We start from the raw sequence: 21,290 nt of genomic DNA, 5'->3' as shown, positions 1-21,290 counted from the left end.
GCTCGATAATCGATGAACTAGTTCTAAGATTTTTGTGTTTCTGGTGAAGGTTGAAAAGGAAGAAAAATGGCACCATCTTATCGGCTGGTTTCCAGCTGCCCGAAGATGCCGCTGCAGAAGATTTCTTTCCTTGGGTAGCACAGGACAAAGGTTAGTATGCGGTTCTTTACACAATTTCTTACCCGGCTGAAACTTTAAGGAGCTACATCGTACTAAATATTTTGGATCCTTCCGATGCTTTATAACATTAGAGAACTTGGTATGTCGGGGTAGACAAACCCTACAAGTAAGTACTAGTACAAACTATACAGGAGCAAGACTGCACAAGATGGGCACAGGTTGGGAGAAACCCTAATAGTTTCGTAGCTTCTTTAACAAACACAACGTCTTTGAGAATTTTTTGAGTTCCGCTCTTGCGGCTTTGTCAAACATAATGATGTTTGTTGTTTGATATTTCTTTTTTGTTTCAGCCAGTTATCTACAAGATATAGTTTGAACGTAGCTTATTGTTATACTTTAAAAATTATGATCTGTTTTCTAACAGTCGACAGGCTCGACAAGAAGACTTCTCTTTACATCTTGTTTAATATCGGAGATCAGTTTTGTTCCGTGATGCAGGAAGAAAAGAAGGCAATTACTTGTGTGGAAACAGATAGTAAACAAGGTAAGGCAAGGCTTTTTTGTGCGTGTTTAGTAATTTCCGTTTTGTTTTTGTTTTCTTCCGTAGAAACATTCGTTGTAAGCTTTCCTCTTTTCATAAGTTATTAATTGCTCGTCTCGGGCCAGCGCCAATGTGTGGTTGGTGCAGATAGAACTAAAATAATATGCTCTCTTACGTCATCAGTGACTGTGGCCTACAAACGAGCTGTTCAAGGTGTAAGGGAAATGTGCGATGTCTGTGCGACCACTATTTTCAATGTACACTGGGTGTGCCACAGGTGTGGGTTCGGTGTGTGCTTGGATTGCTACAAACTTCGTGTTCAGGAACGAGAAAGGCAGTCTGGTAAGTTTTGTGATACGCCCATCAGGTCAAACTGTAGACCTAACGGGATGTACAGGTGGTTGGAAAAGTCGTGAAATCGAAATCAGAATAGTCTCCAGGGCCAAGTAGAACAGAGATCAACATCACAAGTAGCCGCCATAAGTGTGTTTACGTCAAACGCTAAACATCAGCTTGCCCTTTCACGTTTCAAGTGAAATGGCGTGAACGTTGTTGCTTTAGCGGGTTGGTAGGGGAGGGGGGGGATGAGGGTGCGGCGTGTATACCCTGTGTATACCTTTCCGAAACTGGTGTTTATCGACGGTGTGCTTTATTCTTGGCCGTGGCTTTTCAAGTTAATGATGATAGTCATAGAACGTTTCTACTTCGGAAGGGCATAATCTGTTTTTCTCACCGCTCTAACTGTTCTGTCCACAGGCCTTGTCGGGAAGCGAGTGTTTGAATTCAAGTGGGTTATGTGCTGTCCGGGAATTTGCCACCAGCCAAAGTTCTTATCTGTAGCGCAGATCATTCCTAAAACAGGTAAATACAGTATGTTTACTTACGATAAGTACTGTAGTAGTCTAATTGGTCGCTGCTGGGCTAGAACGCGTCAAACTAAAGCAAGTGTAAGTCTTTAATCTGGTGATGACTCTAGATACAATTGACATTTCAGCAACATATTGTCAATGAGAGAAACTTCAACATTTCTACTGAAAGAAAAGTGACCAAATGCGAAGAGAGCATGTCATGCAACCGTAGGGTACTACGTAGGCTTAAAAATGTCCTCGTATTAAGAATGAAATTTAACTTATCCACTGTCTTTTGACCTTCTAGTTCTATCTGACCTTGGTGATGAACTACACAGAGCGAGGGAAGTTTGGAAGATTAGCAAAACGTGCCCATGTAAGTCAATCGGTGGCGTTAACGTGAACGATGATGGTACTACGATAACTGAACTCTCCAATGAGGAGCTGACCCAGGATGACGCTTTCAAAGAAACAAGCAATACCATTGTGAAAACGGAAACTTCGTCCATCTCTTCGAGCCAAACAGCGTGTGCGGGGGACAGCGAGTCCAGTTTTGAGGATGATGTCAACTTGATGTGCGATGAAAGTTTGGGCATCGAATCGCCGGCTGACCACGAGCAGGAGTGGCTTACTGAAGAAAAGCGAAGAAATCACTTCTACAAGAAGGCCGGGTTTGGTCTAGTCGAAGCCAAGCCACAGAAGGCCAAGAAAGTTTCTTCCGGTTTGAGTTTGTTGATGGATTACAGCTCATCAAGGGAAGTGTCTCCTTGCGACTCGCCTGTCAAAGATGTAAAACCCACGGCGGGAATGTTCAACTTTTCGTTGGGTGGTAACGGTGGCAGTTTTTTTGGTCTAGACCTTCTTGCTCTTGCTTGTGAGAGAAATGGAGGGGATTTTGAAATAGATAGCAGCTTCTGTTTGAACGCTGAGGGTAAGAATGAAATGGACAAGCAAGGTGACAACAGGACTACAGATGGTAATTATTTTGATTTAAAGAAATCTTATGTAACGTCAATGTAAAAGGAATGTTGCAAACTTCAAACGATGTTTTAAATAAGGACGCATAACGGGTGAAAATGTTCCGCTATTTGACTCTCATTTGACTTTCATTTTCGTATGTCACACTGTAAGCCCTCTTCTCAAAGTTCCCAGTCGTTACTGGTCCTAGAAAGGTGATCTTTTGTTCAAGATTGAGATATTGATTGTTTTGGAATTCAAACAACTCAAAACCCAAGCTGCTTTTCTATACACCGAATCGAAATATGGCGTCCAATTTGAATTTCTATTGTTCTGGACTTCTTAGCCCACACATCACACATGTGATAATCCTTTTGTGTTTCCACCTGAGAACGAGGCTTGTAAGTCGAGAACCATGGTAATGCAAATTGGACGCCATATTTCAATTCGGTGTATAGATGTAGATCCAAAAAGATACGACTTTGAGTCCCTAAATTACCAGTTTTCTGAGAAACAGGCCCAAGCAAGCATTCATTCAACGCCGTATGAAGTCTCACTCTGGCTAGTAACCCTCTCTAATAACTGCCATGTACTTCAGTGTAAACTAGTAAATATAGTTTTGCTTTATAGCAACAACATTGACTAACTATAACTGGTGAGCGTTTCTACATGAGTTTGATGGAAATTGGTTGCCTCTGACTATTGTTATTTCTGAAAAAGACGTTTCGGCTAATGCTTAAGCCTTCATCAGTGATATGAAAAACGAAGATCGTTATCATACGCTATTTAAAGTTAAAAACGTGACGCGTAGCTTGCGCGCGTATAACTCGGTATTTTATGCTCGCGCGAGGTCTTTATAGGCTTCTGGAAGTACGATGTGATTGTTCCCAGCATTCGGATCCAGCGTTTCTACATATTCCTTACCAGTTTGCTAGACAACGGATTAAAAACGCGAGGAGACTTTCCATGTTGATCTCTTCTGGGAATTACATGTCAACTCCCACGAGTGACCAAGACAGAATTTTTCCTTACAATAGCAATACAATGTCAAACAGACAAGTGAAGAGAATAAAGAAAAATATCAATCAGGGGATTATTAGTTGATCAAATACCAAATTCTCCAAACTTGCATCATAAGAATTGTATAGCAGACAGTAAGGAGAATTACTAAGATCTCGGGAGTGAAAGGGTTAAGGGTGAGCGCACGTCGTTGAGTAAAGCGTAGATGAGTGCCTTTCTCCAGACGTCTTTTTCCTCTCGTGTTTTTAATTTTTTATTCTTACCATGTTTAATGTCAGTTCCAGGCCCCGTCGCCACAACATGTGAATCGACAAGTGCTGAATATTCTGAAGAGGTACGAAGCCACGCGGTCGCCCCAGTCCTTGACTCACCCGACGCTGTACCGCATTCTTGGTTGTGTGATGGCCGTTTGTTGAGACTCCACGATCCCAGACATCCAGGAAACTTGAAAGCATTCGAGGCTCGGTGGAAGAAGGGCGAGGTATTATTTTACTTTAAAAAAATCTTGTTTGGCATAGTTATGGTTGAGATATTTTTAGAGTTCTCAGTGTTTAATAATGATTGGGCAACCTGAAATTGCTAAGGAGCAGGGCGGCGTTCGATCGTGTTGGTACGGGAGTTTAGTTTTCGTGCGCGTTTTTGCGTAGATGTGTTTGTGTGCAAGCAATGGCTTTGGTGTGCGTGAGTTTGTGTTTGTGGTAAGAATCTGTACAAGCACTTCTTGATGTGTGTTTGTTCAGGATTTAACGAGGGTGTTAACGGAAGTGCTGAATGATATCTGCAAGTGACAGGCGGGGAGAAGGTTAAGACGGTTTCATTCAATTTATGGAAACCTCACAAGTAAATTACAAAATGTTGCAAACCTCTTTTGATTCGGGAATGACTTTGATGCTGTTATTTTTCTTTAGCCTGTTCTTGTCAGTCAAGTTGACAAATACTTGAACCTGGATATTTGGAGTCCAAAAGCATTTGGCGAGGAGTTTGGTGAGTTACTCGACTATTAGGTAGATATATTGAATACGTAGAAGTATCTGTTAATTTAAGAATTCTTCAAGTTTACAATGCAAAGCCTTTTCAACTCCTTTTACGATAGCTTCGCTGTAAGGATACGTTTAAAAGAGAGCTAAAGTTCTCTGGCCTTAGTGCAGGCAGGTAGGAGGTAATGATTAAAAGTAGAGAAAACTGGCTTGCGGAGTTGGGTAGAGGATACACAGCTAGGAAACAGCACACCACCTTGACAGCGGAAGAGCATAGGAAAAGGTCGGCTACTATATTTTAACAACCCTGAGCGAGGCACAGTTCACCTTCCAGAATTGGGATCGTGTCTGCAAGTCTTGCATTGGGTTGTATAGTAATGGTAAGCCTTGTTCCTAACAGTGAAAACCTCAAAGTGCGCTGAATCTTTGGACCTTGTCCGACAGATGCCAGCTGTGAACACCAGATAAATGTACCAAGTACCTAGGTTTAGAGTTGGTCAAGATTGAAACGCAACCCTTTCTGCTCAAATTCCTACAACAACTCACCTAAGGAGGTCACTTAAAGTTCTTGCGTGTGGTCTGAGGAGTTATCTACAATAAGTGGTCTTTTCTTTACAGGTTCTGAAATATCTGATGTAGTGAACTGCAGGAATGGAGTGGTGGTAGAGCGCTTTAAAGTTGGTGATTTTTGGCAGGGATTTGAGAGTATAAAGGGTATGTAAATACTCTAAAGTGGTTCTTCTGTTTGTATTATTATTGGTATCATCATTATATAGTTATAATTGTTTATTTGTTTTTGTGTTATTGTGGCTTTTTGCATTTTCTCTGTTGTTTTTGAAACTGACCATCTTTTAAACCCTGTTCATCCAATTAGATCGTCCTTTGGATAGCAATGGCGAACCAATGCTGTTAAAACTCAAGGTAAATGGACTTTTTATCTCGTATCTATTTATGATGTGTTTTTCCTCCTATTATATGAAATCTCTTTTATGTGACTTTTTGCTTGACAGCAGATTGTTTTGTTTTGGTTTTTTTTTTTTTTTTAATGTTGACCCTTTGATCCTTGAGAGTGGCTAGCATGTAATTTCTCCTTTCAGTGAGACATGGTTTAATGCTACTCTGGTTTAAGGATTGAATGAATGTAACCGGGGAAATTACAATTCATTTACACCTCGTCAGAAATTCAAATGTACACCTCGTCGGAAAAAAAAAAGACAGTTAATTAGTGAGCATATAAACGGCCTCTTGTTGCAACGATCAGATCACCCCTGATGAAGTCACAAGACAGGAGTGTCGAAACGTTAAAGATTTGGTCGATGATGAATAAATTTCCCCGGTTGCATTCATTAAATTCTTAAACCAGAGTAGCATCAAACCATAAAGGCTGATAGTTTCGAAAGAAACTGTTTGGGGCTGCGTCGGCGGGAGTAACGAAATAATTTGGATATATCAACAAAGTTGAAATGGTAAATTGGCCACCGTAACGATTACAAAAGCGGACGTTTCGAGCGTTAGCCCTTCGTCGGAGCGAAGGAGCGAAGCGTTAGCCATTTCACTCCGACGAAGGGCTCGAAACGTCAGCTTTTATAATCGTTACGGTGGCCAATTTACCATTTCAACTTTGTTGATATATCCAAATTATAGCATCAAACCATGTCTGATTGTCCACCTGGGCCCAGTTGTTCGAAGACTGATTAGCACTTACCCAAGGTTAAATTCTAATCAGGGTTTTTTTAATCCTTTGTTCAAAAGTCTTTTTTGGGATAATATTCCTTACACTTTTTAAAGCATCCAATCACCAAGTTGTAGACAAAAAGAATTCTACTGAATTTCCTTTTAAAGCTTTCAGATCTGAAATCAGATTTTACAGTAACCCTGGGTTATCTTACCACAGCTTTGAACAACCCGGCCCAGGTTGCTGTGGGAACTGTGATATGTCTCCTTACAGTGTCGCCTCTGAATTACACGTTACGGTGACGAGGATTGATAAAGGAAATGATCACCAACTGAACAAGCTCTTGGAAAATTTTCCTTATAAGCACCTTAGGAAATGTATAAAGAACAGTTTGGAGAATATGCATACTGATCTTAGGGTGTAAAGGTTAAGTGCGTGTTGTTGGTTAGCGAAGAATATCCTCTATGCTGCGAGGTCCAGTAAGGTGGACCCTTACTCCATCTCCGAGTATGAATACCCTTATTGTGGCATTTTTCTTATGTATGCTCTCTTAATTATAGGACTGGCCACCGAAAGATGACTTCAGTGAAAAGCTGCCGACCCGGTAATCCTCTATTGTTGCTCTGTGTCACAGTCTGGAGTTTAATGCATTTTTATCCAGAATTACCTCTCTCTGTGTATAATTTTTAGGTGTGCGCGGTCAAATTGATGGTTTTTTTGATCGTTATGAAATAGGTTTGAAGATCTGATGAACAATGTCCCTTTACCAGAATACACCAGGAGGGATGGTTCGCGAAACTTAGTCTCGAGGTATTCAGATGTTATGTCAATCAGTCCTGTTGAACTTTACCTGAACTATTACTTTGCAATGGATGGTCATTGTTGTTCGTTTAGACTGAGGAAGGTTTTGGCTCGGGAGTTAACTGAAGCTGCATCTATAGCAACAAGTTTATATGCATTAGATAAAAACACAGTGCCCCTCTCCCCGCCCCCCTCCCCTCCCATTCAGGAGTATAAATGGGTACCGGCTAACTGTCAGGGAAGCGTGATGAAATGCTGGGGGGTAACATCGCCATTGACTGGCATCCCACCCAGGAGAAAGGAATAATACTCTTTGCCGCTTCATGCTGTGGAAACCGGAGTAGGTCTAGCTGGATGGGCCAGTTGGCTTGAGTACAGTTTTGACCTAAGAACTCTTGGGAACGACACTTATCGAGGAAATCGTGCTTGACGGAGTAGAATTTCTTAAACCCTTTGCAATCTATGCATGATCCAAACCTGGCATTTTGTTTGTGGACAAATGGTATTGTCAAAGAAAAACGTGTTCTCTTTTCAACCATGTCTATTCCTTACTTTCCTGTCTCACTGCACGACAGGCTTTTGGCTCTGATAGTGCTTGTCCCTGAAATAAAAAGATAATTTTGGTGTTTTCTTTTTTCGAGGCTACCGGACTTTTTTGTCAAGCCAGATTTAGGGCCAAAAATGTACAACGCGTACGGTAAGGTTGTATTGTCCTTGTTGTTTTTTCGGTCAACACACGTAAACCTTTCGAAACGCTTTCCATTTTTAGTTACTAGTATTTTTTTTTATCATTTATAATCTGTTTTAGTTTTTTCCAGCGGATTTTGATAATCTTCGCCCCTCTGTTTGTTTCTCTATCTTTCCTTCTCTGTTATTTTTTTATTTATTAATTTTTTTTTCAGTTTGACAACAGACTAGGTTCGTTTTCCGCCTTTCTTTTGAGTCCAGTCTTCGTTCTCCTAAAAGAACGTGGGCTCATGATTTCCCAACCAGCGGCTTGTTATCGAGCCAAATAATAACTATGTAGAGCGGGAAAATAAAATCAAGCCGTGGCTCCTTCACCCCGTTGCATTTGAATATTGTATACTCAACCTATCGTATCAGTCGCATGACGTATTCTTCACGTTCATTTTTCTCTGTTGGACTGTTTTATCTTCAGGTTCCGCAGCATGTCCTAAGGAAGGAACAACGAACCTTCATCTTGATATGTCAGACGCTGTCAATATCATGGTTAGTATTATCGCGTTTTGAGAAATGTTCTTTGGTACTTTGTTTTTTTGGTTTTTTTTTTATCTTTTCATTAGAAAATTACGGTGTACTATCCTATTACCTGCGCACATTTATCGCATAATTTCTCGCCGATGAACTTTTTTGGACGCTCTTTTCGAGTCCCACTTCCTTTAATGCATCCAATTTTGTCATTTGGGTAATTTTTACGACCGTAGCAAGTTCTTTCCTCGTGTTTCGGCACTGGCAACCCGAAGGACCATCGATATTATGAGCGAATTTGAGCGGATGCGGTGGCCATTTACTGACACACGCACTGTGGACTGGTTATGGGGAGTGGTTCCACTTATCACACCACAAACTTGGTCACAAACGCTTTTCGACCAGAGCAGAGTGTTACCTATGTAAGCGTTAGTTACCGATGTATTGCCATTGTAATAACGCCTTTTTCGTTTTTCAGGTGTACGTTGGAGTGCCGAAAGATGAGGGAGCTGGTGATAAGGAAAGACAAGGTAGATTGTTAAAAAAAAATGTTGTGTTTATATTGTGAGGGAAACTCTTCTCAAACAAGGATTTTTAAGGTAAAATGTAGGATGCATTTAACATTAAATACATTGAAGGTGTCAGAGGCAAGTTGATATAATCTCATGAGAATGGTAGTCAGTTATCCCGGAAACTTAAATTCTACCGACTGTCCAAATTTTTGATGTTTAAGGGAATTTGCAACGAAATGTTTTGGTAAACTTCATTTATACTCATACGCTGATAGTTATCTTTGAGTAAATGGGGCTCACTCATTTAGGGTCATCTTCATAACACGCGCGGCATGGTAATACAGTGAGCAGTGCACTTCGCGCTCTCATGCCGACCGTGTTGGCTGCGTGCTATGAAGACGACTGGGGACGAGTTGGAAAATGGGAGGAGGCGTAGTGAACAAGAGAAAGATGGTCACGAATTTTATGATTTTCTACGGTGCTTTTGGCCTTTGCATTTCAATATCCTCCCGTTCCTTTTTGTCAGATGCCATCAGAGCAGTGGACGAAGCATGTGACGAGTCACAGAGGACACGAGTCCGGAAAGAAACCGCCAGAATTGTAAGCAGAAGTTTTTAACTTCTCATACTTTTGCAGTGGCCCTCCCATGGTCTGATCTATTTAGGGGCTATTGTCATTCCTGGAAATTGACTGGTCAGAGCAATCAAACTGAATAGGTCTTTTCGAGATTTTTCTCTAATTTTTATTCGAATTTGATTAGAGTATTGGATGAAGTTGAGAAATTCATTAATGTTGGCAGGCAGTTCTGATTGTTATCAAACTTGTTATAATGAATGGGCAAGTCTGGTCAGCGAGTTAGTTCGTGGTTTGTATCTAAATGCTTGGTATTTTTCAGGGGGCTCTGTGGCACATCTATGCAGCGGAAGATGCAGATAAGATCAGGGATTGCCTCCGCGCGGTGAGTGTCTATTTGTTGTCCTCGAGAACTGCGCCTTGATGCGGCCAAAAAAACAAAGTGAACTGTTGTATGTGCTGTTACGCTATATCTGATTGTTTGTGGCGATCCTCTCCTTAAACAGACCGCAGTTTATCTAGAGCCCATAAATTAACTATTTGTTGTATATGTTTCGTTAGTAAAAACGTTTTCAAGTTTGTAGAACCTTACGAACGTTAAGAACTATGTCTCACGCGTATTACATTTTTATTTTGTTTTAATCCAGGTGGCCAAGGAACGGAAGATGAAATATTCCGCTCATCACGACCCCATACACGATCAGGTTTCTGTTGTTCCTCTCTTCGTTGACTTGTTTATTTGTTTGTTACGTCAAGCGGGTAGAACACTTAGACCGAATTCCTCTTTTATTCTTAAAAATTGTTATTCAGATGGAAACTTAGGGCCAGTTATTTACACGAGGTCTAACCGAAACCGCGGTTTTACGCAAGCAGTGGGCCTCGGGTTTTCTCTATAAAGGGGTTAATTCAATTATATAAATGTCCTTCCACTGTTAGTTTTCAACCCTCTTGACACTTCAGAAAAATAACTTTTGAGTTAAAACGGTTCAGCTAGATTGAGGGTAGTTTAGAACGCCGTTTTGTAAAACAAAGGGCTTTGTTTAAATAATCGGCCCTTAGTCTTTACTTTTTGATTTTCTGTCCATTTTTCGGCGCCTTACAAATCAGAAGATTCAGATAAATCAGAATTCTCTTTGATAGAAAGCAGGTTAAATTCGCGAGATAGCTGGACTACTCTTTGGAGAATGTTGTTTTCAAGAGGGAACCAAACAATTATTTTGTTGTTGTTGTTGTTGTTTTTTTTTTGTCAGTGTTTTTACCTGGATCATGAAATCAGGCAGAGACTAAAAGGGGAGTATGGAGTGGAGGGCTGGGCTATCTGTCAGTGCCTTGGCGATTCTGTGTTCATTCCAGCTGGAGCCCCTCATCAGGTACTTTAGTATATCGTATCGAAGCGAGTTTCTTTTGAAGCAGGATACGAGTTGAGGCCGAGTGCTGGCCATGGTTATCTTGCTTTATTTATTGTCAAAATATCAGAATTTAAACTGTCACGATACGTGTACTCAGGATCATTTAACCCTTTCACTCCCGAGATCTTCTTAGTAATTCTCTTTACTGTCTGCCATACAATTCTTATGATGCAAGTTTCGAGAATTTGGTATTGGATCAACTAATAATCCCCTAATTGATATTTTTCTTTATTCTCTTCACTTGTCTGCTTGACATTGTATTGCTATTGTAAGGAGATAATCTCTCTTGGTCACCCACGAGACTGAGCTAAAGGGTTAACTAGGAAAGAACATGTAGATAGGAGTGACTTTCGTGTGCGAAAAGAGGAATTACTGATTGTGGTACTCAGTCTAAAGGAATGAGAGATTCCATTGGTTCTGCTTCACCATACTATGGGATTAGTAAAAAAAAACTCGCGCCACAATCTCAGCCAATCAGATATGAAACTGAAACCAAGGGCAACATGGTCACTCGAGTTAGTCCACACATCTGGTTGGGTACTTGTACTTGCATTACGTCTTGCCAGGCTACATTTTTTTTCACCGATCGGCTATTATAGTAAAAGGGTTTTGATTTATGACTTTCCGCCAAAAAGTACTCTAACGCTTTGACTCACGCGGATAGTTTTGATATTTTCCTTATAACCAATACCTAAACATTGCCGGGTTTACAATCGTCAGAAAACACGAAACTGGAAAACCGTCATTTTCTCATTTCAAAATATGTTTTTTTCAGCTGTTAAATTGACGACTTTTCATTCCAGGTTCGAAATCTCTACAGCTGTGTTAAGGTGGCTGAGGACTTTGTTTCTCCTGAGGTACGACTATTATTTGTTTGCTTTGTGCTCCTTTTGTTGATTTGCAAGGGGGCTGGGGAAGGTAAGAGAAGTGGGGGGGGGGGGAGGAGATCGTAAGGTGGTTTTTTAAGTCACGCTACGAAGGAGGTGTATAGAGTATATTGAAATGTATTTGTTTGGCTGTTTTTACACGGATAGGCGTTATTATAATCGTGCTGTTTGTGTTTACATCCTAGCGTATTGATCACTGTTTCCGGATGACTCAAGAGTTTCGGCACCTGTCAGACAAACACACAAATCACGAGGATAAACTCCAGGTAAATTATTTATTTGGGTTAATCATTCAGTCCGTCCATCAGTTCGTCCGTCCGTCAGTCCATAAGTCTGTTAGTCAGTCACTCAGTCAGTCAACCAGTGAGCCAGTCAGTTAGTGGGTTCGTTTGTCAGTTTGTCATCTAGTCAGTCAGGTAGTTAGCCATTCAGTCAGTCTGTCAATCAGACACAGACAGTCAGTCAGCTCGTTCGTTAGTCAGTTAATCAGTGAGTCAGTCAGTCAGTTAGTCAATCAGTCTGTGAGTCAGTCAGTTAGTCCATCCGTCATCTAGCCAGTGAGTGAGTGAGTCAGTGAGTGAGGGAGTGAGTCAGTCAGTCAGTCAGTCAGTCAGTGAGTCAGTCAGTCAGCGAGTCAGTCGGTCAGCGAGTCAGTCGGTCAGCGAGTCAGTCGGTCAGCGAGTCAGTCGGTCAGCGAGTCAGTCGGTCAGCGAGTCAGTCGGTCAGCGAGTCAGTCGGTCAGCGAGTCAGTCGGTCAGCGAGTCAGTCGGTCAGCGAGTCAGTCGGTCAGCGAGTCAGTCGGTCAGCGAGTCAGTCGGTCAGCGAGTCAGTCGGTCAGCGAGTCAGTCGGTCAGCGAGTCAGTCGGTCAGTCGGTCAGTGAGTCAGTCGGTCAGTGAGTCAGTCAGTGACTTAGACAGCCATTTAGTCAGTCTGTCCGTCATAAAGTTTTTCTTCTCTTTTCCACTCAAGGTTAAAAACATCATCTTCCATGCAGTAAAAGACGCTCTTCATTCGCTTAAATATCACGAACAAGAACAAGAACAAGAACAAAGCACCAGCAAAACACAGAATACATCGGATGGAATACAATGAAGCTTTAATGTTAAGTTTTTCTGTCTTCGTGTGGTCAGGTTAAGTATCAGATAAGTTGTAAATTAAGTTTTTAACGTTTTCCGATAAATTCCCTGAAAGTTTGAATTAGTTGCTAAGTGTTATGCGCTTTCCCTTCCAGTAATAACTTCATAGATTTTAAGAAAAAACATGGTTTACTTTCACCTTCAGTGTATGGTATTGATAAACGCAGAATTGAAGCATAGTAGGATTTGTAGACCTTTCGCCAGCTCGCTCTGTTCCAGGCCTCAAACTTTCACGGGGCGAAGAAACGCTCCTACCATAGAGCGAGGGCTTGGGCTCGAAGGCTGCTTGAGTGCAAAATGAAAAATAGTTATTTAAAATTTGTATTAATCATACATTTGCATTTAATCCAAGTTCGACTAGTATTTTATTCACAAAAATGCACGCGAACATCTGGTTCTAAGTCGATTTATTCATAGTGCACCCAGAATATATTAGTTTTTCTCAGATTGAGAACGTTCCAAATTAGTACGCTTTGTCAATGATCTCAGTGTTCCAGAGTTTAAGTTGTAGCAGGATATAGACAAGAAGATTAGCTTACTCCAAAACAATGGTTGTATTTTTATTTTGTTTCTGCTGTTGCAACTCTATTATTCCGTACTTGTAGTTTAGTGTAGAAAAGAAAGACTTACGTTCCTCGGAAAGAGATTTCTTGCCGAACTTGCAGATATTATTTCATAGTTTCAACGAACCAGTAGAGAGTTAAATTGTTTTTCTTACTGAGAGTTATTCCCTAGCCCCTGAACTCCAAAGACATGATCAGTGATTCTCCTTTCCAGTCGCTATATATTTTCTTGTGAATTAGTTAAGAGAAATTGATATATCATTAGGATGAAATCTGCACAATTGTCTTTTGTCATCACTTATGCCCTGAATAATTTATTGCAATTTGAAGGGAAATGACATGCTAATCAGTTCTTGGAGTTAAAGGGTGTAAACCATTGAGGTGCTCTCCAAATTTTTTCAATGTTACCTTTTTTCTTTCTTAAACATACGTATTATTTTTCCTTTTTTTCTTTTTCCTTTTTCTTTTTTTTTTTTTTTTTTTTTTGCCCTCTCTAGAATATAGAGATGTTGTACATCTAGCTTAATATTCTTGTCTTACGATGTTATCACCTCCGATGTGAATCGTAGCTTTTTTCTATGTACTTCCAATCGTCTTCAGGCATTATCTTTTGCAGGCTGTAAAAGGCAAATTTGTATCTATCTTGAAGTAGTGCCTTTCATGAATGTCCTACTCAAACAGATTACTTGTGGTCGGTACGTTTTCTGTGTGATCGTTGGATTTCCACAACGCGTTATTATGTGTTTTTAGTGCATCTTATTTTAGGAAATTTCTTTTTCACAGTTGTTTTGTAATACATACAGATATTAGGTTTTCGAGTGAACAATAGCGCACCGCATTAAGCTAGTTACAGTATGCATTCCCAATTTAAGTACAGTTTCTTATGCAGCCGTTACTTGAGTAGTCACGCAACACACATGGTTGCGTCACGAGTCACACAACAGATGCAAAGAAACTTTAAGTCCTGAAAACGTCTTGCCAAAGTGATGAGGGGGTAACCGGCTGGGGAAATACTTCTTAACTATTGTAAATATATTCCTAGGAAAAAACTGGTGACATTTGAAATGCAAACGTTATGATCGAACTACTTCTGCTACTATGTTTGCTAAAGTCCTCTTACCGGTACCTCATCAAATACTTGGTTGCATAAGAAAGAGGAGCACTTGGTTCTCTTCTTCGTAGCTCAAAGTTTTGTATTATTGAGTTGTTTGGTGTAAATAGAGCAACTGGAGTTTTCTCTGCATCGGTCTGTATATTTTCAGCTTTGTTTTAAGAACGCAGCAGTATGCGTACAGTTTTTGGCTGCTCGAAAATAAAGGTATTTTTGTACGGACGAAATATGAAGTGCCGTCCTTGTCGTTGTTGCTTTTCAACCATTTAAGTTTAAATGGGAGAAATAAGGGCGGGCAACTCGGTAATCCGTTGTTTCACGCACGAGTCGTTTGCATAGGACCAGTTCGCTAACGCTTCAGGTCAGTTCGCGAGCATAGGCGCCTCGCAGGCAAAACAACCTTAAAGCTGAAATTTTGTTACGAGCCATCCGGCGCCTTCAACAAAGCGTGACAGAGCAAGTTTCAATTGAGTGTCGAAAGTAATTTATGATTACTTTGGTTTACTTAACCTCGTTTTGCGATTGGTCCAGAAAACTCCCCCTACCTTTTCAACCAATTAGGTTCAAAACTAAAACCAATTATAGCATAACCAAGGTAAATCACGCGCTCTGATTGGTCAATTTAGTGTCTACCATTCACCCATGGGTGTATGCTGCCGACGTGAGCTAGTGCAAAGATTAGTTTTCGCGCGCCTGTTTTTCTGGTCACGTAAGATTTGTAAGTTTCAACGTTATTTTATAAAACAAACGGTAAACACTACAGCGTACACTGTTGAGTTATGCATGTACTTGGGAAGTATGTAAAGCACTCAAGAAGCTAGAATCGCTCTCGGGTGTCGCATCACGCGACTCTAACGCTGCTTTCATGCTTAGCAACCTCCCGCGCGCATCCATAACTTACTAGTGTACGCTGTGGTGTTTCTCATTTGTCATGATGTGGTCACTCTCGTTTTCCCGCCTAACCCCATGAAGTTCTTCCTGTTTTTGTTTGGAGTTCTCGAGAAATGACGATGTCAACCTTCGTTCCAATTGGCTGCAGTGATTACTTTGGTTTTTCTTTTCCCAGTGAATTTAAGTGAAAACTGCTTTAATGGCGAGTTTCTGTTGATTTTAGAGCGTACAAGGAGCTAAGAGCAATGGAAAACCAAATTCATCAGCATCACTCGAAACTTACGATGTACTTAAAAGTTCAAACACGAAAGAGAAGCAGTGCCAGTAAACCTATGTGGAGATAAGAGCAGTTTTCAATTGAGTATCAAAAGGGGTCTGCGATTGCACTGGTTTTCCTTAACTTTGTTTTTCAGTTGGTCAAGAAAAGTCGTGCTACTCTCCCAACCAACCAGATACAAAACTGTACCCAAATACGACATGGTTACCCGCGATTTCCCACACTTCAGGCAGTTGCCTTGTTTTTACTTTGAGTTTTCATTGGCTCCTTACGGTATTTTTCTTCTTCTCTTTGGTCGTTGTGATTAGTTTTGGTTTTGGTGTTATCATACTCAATCTGGAATTGCTCTATTGTAAATAGAAGAAATGATTTATTCGCCTAGGGGGACACCAACATGGCGTCTTCATACAAAGCCTTATAAACTTGAGAGAAACATTTTTTCGAATATCTCCTGCACAAAACATTGCACAAACCTGAATCTTTGCGAGACTGTTTAGATATCCATCTTATTTTTATCTCTTTGATTCCTGACTTTATTTGTTTAATGGTTCTGATGATGGTGTGACAATGAAAACCGGTAATACCGGGTTCTCGGAATGCGCGCGCGCTTATTCGCCTGATTACGTGATTTTTGTGCGTTGTACAGGATGCACTGAGGAATCACCTTAACAAGTCTGACAAACCAGTAAAACTGGTTCACTGATTAGTTCGACGGTGGCAGAGAGTTTTAATGAGTCGTAGAAAGTTGTTTTGGAGGTATTACATGAGGCGTGGCGAGTCGCAATGTCACTTAGTGTGGGCGGCCCTTCTCAGTATTTTCGTTGGGCATAAATTAGGAACAGGTAAAATGGCACTCGGCACAAAATTGCCGCCTATCCTCAATCATAGTATGAGCTCCATGGCAACCACTCGGTAGCTTAAAGCCACTGTCTCAGTGAAGATGACTGAAGTCCAATGCTTTAAAGGACTTACTAAATCCTTATTTGCTCAACTGGTAACTGGACAACATAATGAAAAAGATGTTGTTCTAAGACCCCTGCCCACTCAAATAAACAACTAGCGGAGGCGTTGGAACTTCGCCAACAGTCGACGCCTAAAAGACAATAACATTGTTTGAAGACCTTTGAAGACTACCAATCAGAGAGCAACGAGCACACCCCTTCAAAGAAAAGACACCATTACTTTTAATAAAAAATGCGCAACATGTTGATCCTTTAGAGGATCGACAAAAGTCTTCCTGTGACATCAAGAAAGATTAGCGTTGTGTCTGTTTTCCTCATCAGCCTATTGGCTTCCCATGAGGCAAACAGTCGGAATTAAAATTACCAAGTACAGGGGACTGATTAAATCTTAACGACACACTACACTTTAATCGCTACAAAGAGAAGACGAATATCGGATATCTACGGGAAAGAGTTTACAGTCGAAAGGTTAGATGTTCAACAATTTGATAACTTATTCAAAGACATGTAAATCAGACATAACTGACGAATCTTGTTAACAAAGTCATAGGAATGAACACATTCGGGAAGTAGATTGGGTTGAACAGGGCGGTATGAACAGTGAGCATGGGGGCGATTTGTGCGATTTGCGGTCGGTTATGGAAAGATATAAAAATCTCGTTTACTAAATGACCTAGGTTAGTGTTAATGAGCTTTTGAGAAATTTGAACTACAGTAGTTTAGTACTCAGTCACTCACTCTGTATCTAATCTTACTCTTTAAGAGTCTTTGTCAGGAACATTTCTTCAGAGGCTGCTGCAAAACTACGAGGTAACTTGCCGCCATTTGAATTTGTCCATGTATACCGAGCGAACACGGCAAATGACATCATCTTTTTCACCTTCAACTGTGAGTAAACAGAAAAGACAGACCAAGGCCAGCTTATTTTTTGTTATCCTATTCGTTTTTTTTTTTTTTTTTTTTTTTTTTCCGGCGCATCGTTTTTGTTTTAAGCCCTTGCCAGCGTTCATTACAAAACCGCTTTCCGAACCTAATGCTGGCAAGAAACACGTCAATTCCGGATTATTCTAATCAACCGCAAATCTTATTCCTTTATGAAAAAAATAATCCTATATTCTGCTGAAACAGCTGTTCGAATTGATTTGCCACGATGACAGAGTTCATAACTAGGAATAACGCTCGAAACAGTAGCTACATCAGTAAAAAACAAACAAACAACACTTTGAAGTAAGGCGTGTCTCCTCTTGAAAACTTTATTACAAGAGAAATTGAAGACAAAGAGAGCCGTATCACGAAAATAAAAACTTCTTGTTTGAGCCGGGATGTTGACAGGATGTGGAGGAACAAGAAAAGAAAGAAGAATGTGTTATTTCGAACTGTACACGTAAGATTGCTGTAACCAGCACTTAAAACTCGGAAAACTGAAAGCAAATGACGGAAGTTTCATTTAGCCGGAATTATTTACGTCAACTTGAAGAGGTTCAAAGGTTGTGCGTATTAAATCCACAACACTTTAAAATGATGAAAGTTCAGTAGAGATAGTCTCACTTGGAAGATTTAAAGTTCCACTTTAAAATCTAAATCACGCGAACTTGATTTGAACCAAAGGTTTTCCATTTAAATTCGAAACCATATCAGAAAAAAATCAAAATCCATGACAAATGGTCTTGTTTTAAAACATGAAGTTTTGTTCCTTTTTGAAGTATGCAAACTTACCATGCATCGTAGATTTGGGGCGAAAATTTTATTGTTAGAGTTGACGAGAAATTCGGACGGCCTGACACCAAACCAGGCCGTTCTTGCATTTTCCCCTACTCTGTTTCCACGTAAATTTCATCTCCAAGGTTATTTATATGGAATTCCCAGCGCTATTGCAAGTTTAACCTTTGTTTTGATCCCTTTTAGGTACAGAGACTAATTCATGTGTTTTCATTGAAAACAAATCAACCCTAAAAATAGCAAGACTGTTTTCCTTAATGATGTACCAGTTCTTGAAATTGACCCACACCAAAGTTCATACACGTTATTGGACCACTTTCATATGAATAAAATCTTGATAATTTTCATGAGGAACTTTGAAGGTGTAGTAACAATAGACAAGGATGATAACAACATGTAAAATAAGTTACGTTGGTACATTTATATTCATAATACCTTATTTACAAAATAATACAAATACAAAAATGGAATGGGCAGATTTGCAATAGACCTTTTTGTACATGGAGAAATATCCCTTCGCAGCATTTTTTTACTCAAAAACAACCTAATTTAAAATTTTGTTGATAATATTGAAATAATTATGTTAAACTGAAAGTGTCGAATCATTCAAACTCTTGAGTAGGAAAACTTTTATGTCCATAGACAGACAGATCTATGTGCACTTCATTCTGTTAATTGCCTAGTCTGTTTTCCTTTCTATCAATCAAAGAAAAAAAAAAAAAAAACATGGAACCACTAATTGATGTGTTTAGAGTACAAATAATTATTGTAAGAATATTGCCAAAAAGTATTCATAGCTAGTTCTCGATTTATTCAGCAAGTGGACCATTCAAGTTTGATCCAAATTGTTCCTCTCAACTTGAAAACTCTTCAACCTTTACCTTCCAGAAGAGATTGAAATGTTACTTCTCCCTAACATATCCATACATCATCCAGCAAACAGACAATGAGAATACTGGAACTTGTCTGAAAAAAGTTGGTTATCTTGATCTAACAACGAATTCTTACAACTAATTCATAACGAAATGTGTAGCAGTTACCAGGAAGAATTAACAATCAGATCTTGAGATTTAAAGGGTTAAATTGTAACTTCAGGTGAGGAAAGGAGATGTATTTATCGGCTGAATGTTACATGTATGTCTATACAGTGAAAGGAAATTTCTAGTAGCTAGAATGGAGAATATCTCATCCAATCTTAGTATTACAAAGGAAAGAAAGACTTTCAAGTCATACTGGCAGTAACGTTGCTAAAAAAATAACTCCCATGAACAATGTGAAGGTTATAAAAGGTGTCAAGACTCTCCACACAGGCCACAGTGCATAAATGGAGCTGCAAAAAAAAAGTGAAGTGACTGATATTACTATGATCAATATACTCAAGCAAATAACTATCACTGTCTCCTTGTATATCCTGTCTATTCTCTCAAACCCTTAAACAAGCATAGTGATTCAACTGCAACACTGTCACCAACTTTCCTGATCTTTCATCCCCTTCTGAACTTTTTCCATGTTCCAACCCTTTTGCTCTCAGTTTAGTAATTACAAAATTATACAATGACATGAAATATTGATCCAGTATATGACAGAAACAGCTACCTATAATGGCTAGAATGCTGAACTTTTAAGTCTTAAAAAGATCAAAAGATTTTTTCGATCTTATGAGATCAAAAGATCAAAGTCTGAATCCTGCTCAAGGTCAAATTGTGTTGTACTGTCAGTGATACTCAATAGTTTTACAAAGCCTCTCTCCATCCAAGAGTATCAACTTATGAGTACCACCAAGTTGTGGGGAAGCCACCTAACAAATTACTAAGGTTTACCAACAATGGATTTGCTCAGTTCTATCTAAGGGGAGTGGAAATATCCATAGTCATTTAAATCAAAATGTCTGCAAGTCAGCCTTATACAAAGAATGAATCCAAACTATCCCCAGTTACAAATGAATAAAGGGGGGAGTTTTTAAAGAAGTTGTGGAGCAGAGTCAGTGGGTAGGGAGGGGGGGTTGTTTAAAAGATTAGGGGCATGCATATGAAGAGTTTCTTAAGCTGATGTTTAATTAGCCCTTGGCAAGAGCGATTCTCAAATCTGCACTCACCAAATCATTCCAACAATAAAAGATGCAGTGGCAATGGGGATGATGTAAGGAGAATGCTTCTCCCAATCTGTGATCTTTTTATAGTAGCTCAGCCATAAGACACAGTAACAACCAACACACAAGTTGAATCCTATGAGGGCACCTCCAATGTACGACCATAGTCTGATATGTAAAGACATAAAAAGAAAAGGAATAAGGAAAATATAGGTGACCAACTAAAGCATTTAGTTGGTCATTATAGAAGCTTCCATCCCTTGAACCCCTATGTGTGACCAAGAGAGAATTTCTCCTTACAATATCAATACAAAATCAAGCAGTCAAGTGATGAAAATAAAGAAAAATATCAATAAGTGGATTATTAGTTGATTCAATGCCTGGATTTTCTTTGAACTAACATAATGAGAATGTATAGCAAACAGTAAGGAGAATCGCTAATTAGATCTTGGGAGCAAAAGGGTTGAACAAAAGTGGCAAATGAGATCGAAAAGACTACATTTACCATAGAAATTGTCAAACCACAGTGTATAATCTTTCAAAAGAAAACTACTTCAAAATAAGTCTTACAAATCTTGCGGGATGAACACTGTTGAGTCTAATCTCTGGCTTGCTCACCTATGTATTAGTGGATCGAACCTCACAGCGACATAAAAGTCTGTGTAATAGAACACAGCCATTGCAGCTACCATCCAAAACACAGAATGAGGGTTTATTCGAGATTTCGATCCTGGGTCATTTTCCCTGAGTATCTTTTCTCCCTCTTCTCTTGCCCTTTCTAGAATATTGTAGATAACGATGTGTTTTGGTAAGTTATATAACATAGCCTATAGAATTTGATTCAAAGTTTCTTACTGTTTAAAAGAGAATCATATCGTATATCTCTACGACGAAGTGCCTCTTGAAGATCGTCGTGAAGTTTGGACCGACCCTCGGACGCCATTTTGAATCGTACAACTGTACAACTTTTCCGCCCCCGCTGAGTTTAAAGTACAGTGGGCGCATGGAGGAA

General features: G+C 39.8%; 2 protein-coding genes across 6 annotated transcripts in view; one reads left to right on the top strand and one right to left on the bottom strand.

The window, feature by feature from the left end:
• The window catches only part of LOC111329987 (uncharacterized), a 30,815-nt gene extending 16,248 nt beyond the window's left edge, over nucleotides 1–14,567 (top strand). For 4 of the 5 annotated variants that reach the window (XM_088746831.1, XM_088746830.1, XM_088746828.1 and 1 more), the window contains 21 exons: nucleotides 50–150; nucleotides 545–664; nucleotides 845–1,003; nucleotides 1,418–1,522; nucleotides 1,817–2,485; nucleotides 3,765–3,967; nucleotides 4,395–4,470; nucleotides 5,082–5,177; nucleotides 5,338–5,384; nucleotides 6,699–6,742; nucleotides 6,874–6,948; nucleotides 7,581–7,636; nucleotides 8,099–8,169; nucleotides 8,627–8,678; nucleotides 9,187–9,260; nucleotides 9,556–9,618; nucleotides 9,881–9,937; nucleotides 10,484–10,603; nucleotides 11,446–11,499; nucleotides 11,715–11,795; nucleotides 12,500–14,567. In XM_088746831.1, coding sequence (XP_088602957.1) covers nucleotides 50–150; nucleotides 545–664; nucleotides 845–1,003; nucleotides 1,418–1,522; nucleotides 1,817–2,485; nucleotides 3,765–3,967; nucleotides 4,395–4,470; nucleotides 5,082–5,177; nucleotides 5,338–5,384; nucleotides 6,699–6,742; nucleotides 6,874–6,948; nucleotides 7,581–7,636; nucleotides 8,099–8,169; nucleotides 8,627–8,678; nucleotides 9,187–9,260; nucleotides 9,556–9,618; nucleotides 9,881–9,937; nucleotides 10,484–10,603; nucleotides 11,446–11,499; nucleotides 11,715–11,795; nucleotides 12,500–12,622 — 2,446 coding nt within the window. In that variant the 3' untranslated portion in view covers nucleotides 12,623–14,567. The remainder of the gene's footprint in view (nucleotides 1–49; nucleotides 151–544; nucleotides 665–844; nucleotides 1,004–1,417; nucleotides 1,523–1,816; nucleotides 2,486–3,764; nucleotides 3,968–4,394; nucleotides 4,471–5,081; nucleotides 5,178–5,337; nucleotides 5,385–6,698; nucleotides 6,743–6,873; nucleotides 6,949–7,580; nucleotides 7,637–8,098; nucleotides 8,170–8,626; nucleotides 8,679–9,186; nucleotides 9,261–9,555; nucleotides 9,619–9,880; nucleotides 9,938–10,483; nucleotides 10,604–11,445; nucleotides 11,500–11,714; nucleotides 11,796–12,499) is intronic. The other variant, XM_088746829.1, reaches the window with a different exon arrangement.
• A 4,019-nt stretch (nucleotides 14,568–18,586) lies between these two features.
• On the bottom strand, nucleotides 18,587–21,275 carry LOC111329975 (transmembrane protein 128). Its single transcript, XM_088746820.1, has 4 exons — nucleotides 21,134–21,275; nucleotides 20,897–21,056; nucleotides 20,285–20,446; nucleotides 18,587–19,519 (listed from the first exon to the last, which is right to left on the bottom strand). Exons 1-4 carry the CDS (start codon nucleotides 21,219–21,221, stop codon nucleotides 19,417–19,419), a joined length of 513 nt encoding a protein of 170 aa, XP_088602946.1. The 5' UTR covers nucleotides 21,222–21,275; the 3' UTR covers nucleotides 18,587–19,416.
• Nucleotides 21,276–21,290: the final 15 nt, after the last annotated feature.

Source organism: Stylophora pistillata, chromosome 1, assembly GCF_964205215.1.
Source record: "Stylophora pistillata chromosome 1, jaStyPist1.2, whole genome shotgun sequence".
Taxonomy (NCBI): domain Eukaryota; kingdom Metazoa; phylum Cnidaria; class Anthozoa; order Scleractinia; family Pocilloporidae; genus Stylophora; species Stylophora pistillata.
This window is presented reverse-complemented; position numbering and strand designations above follow the sequence as displayed.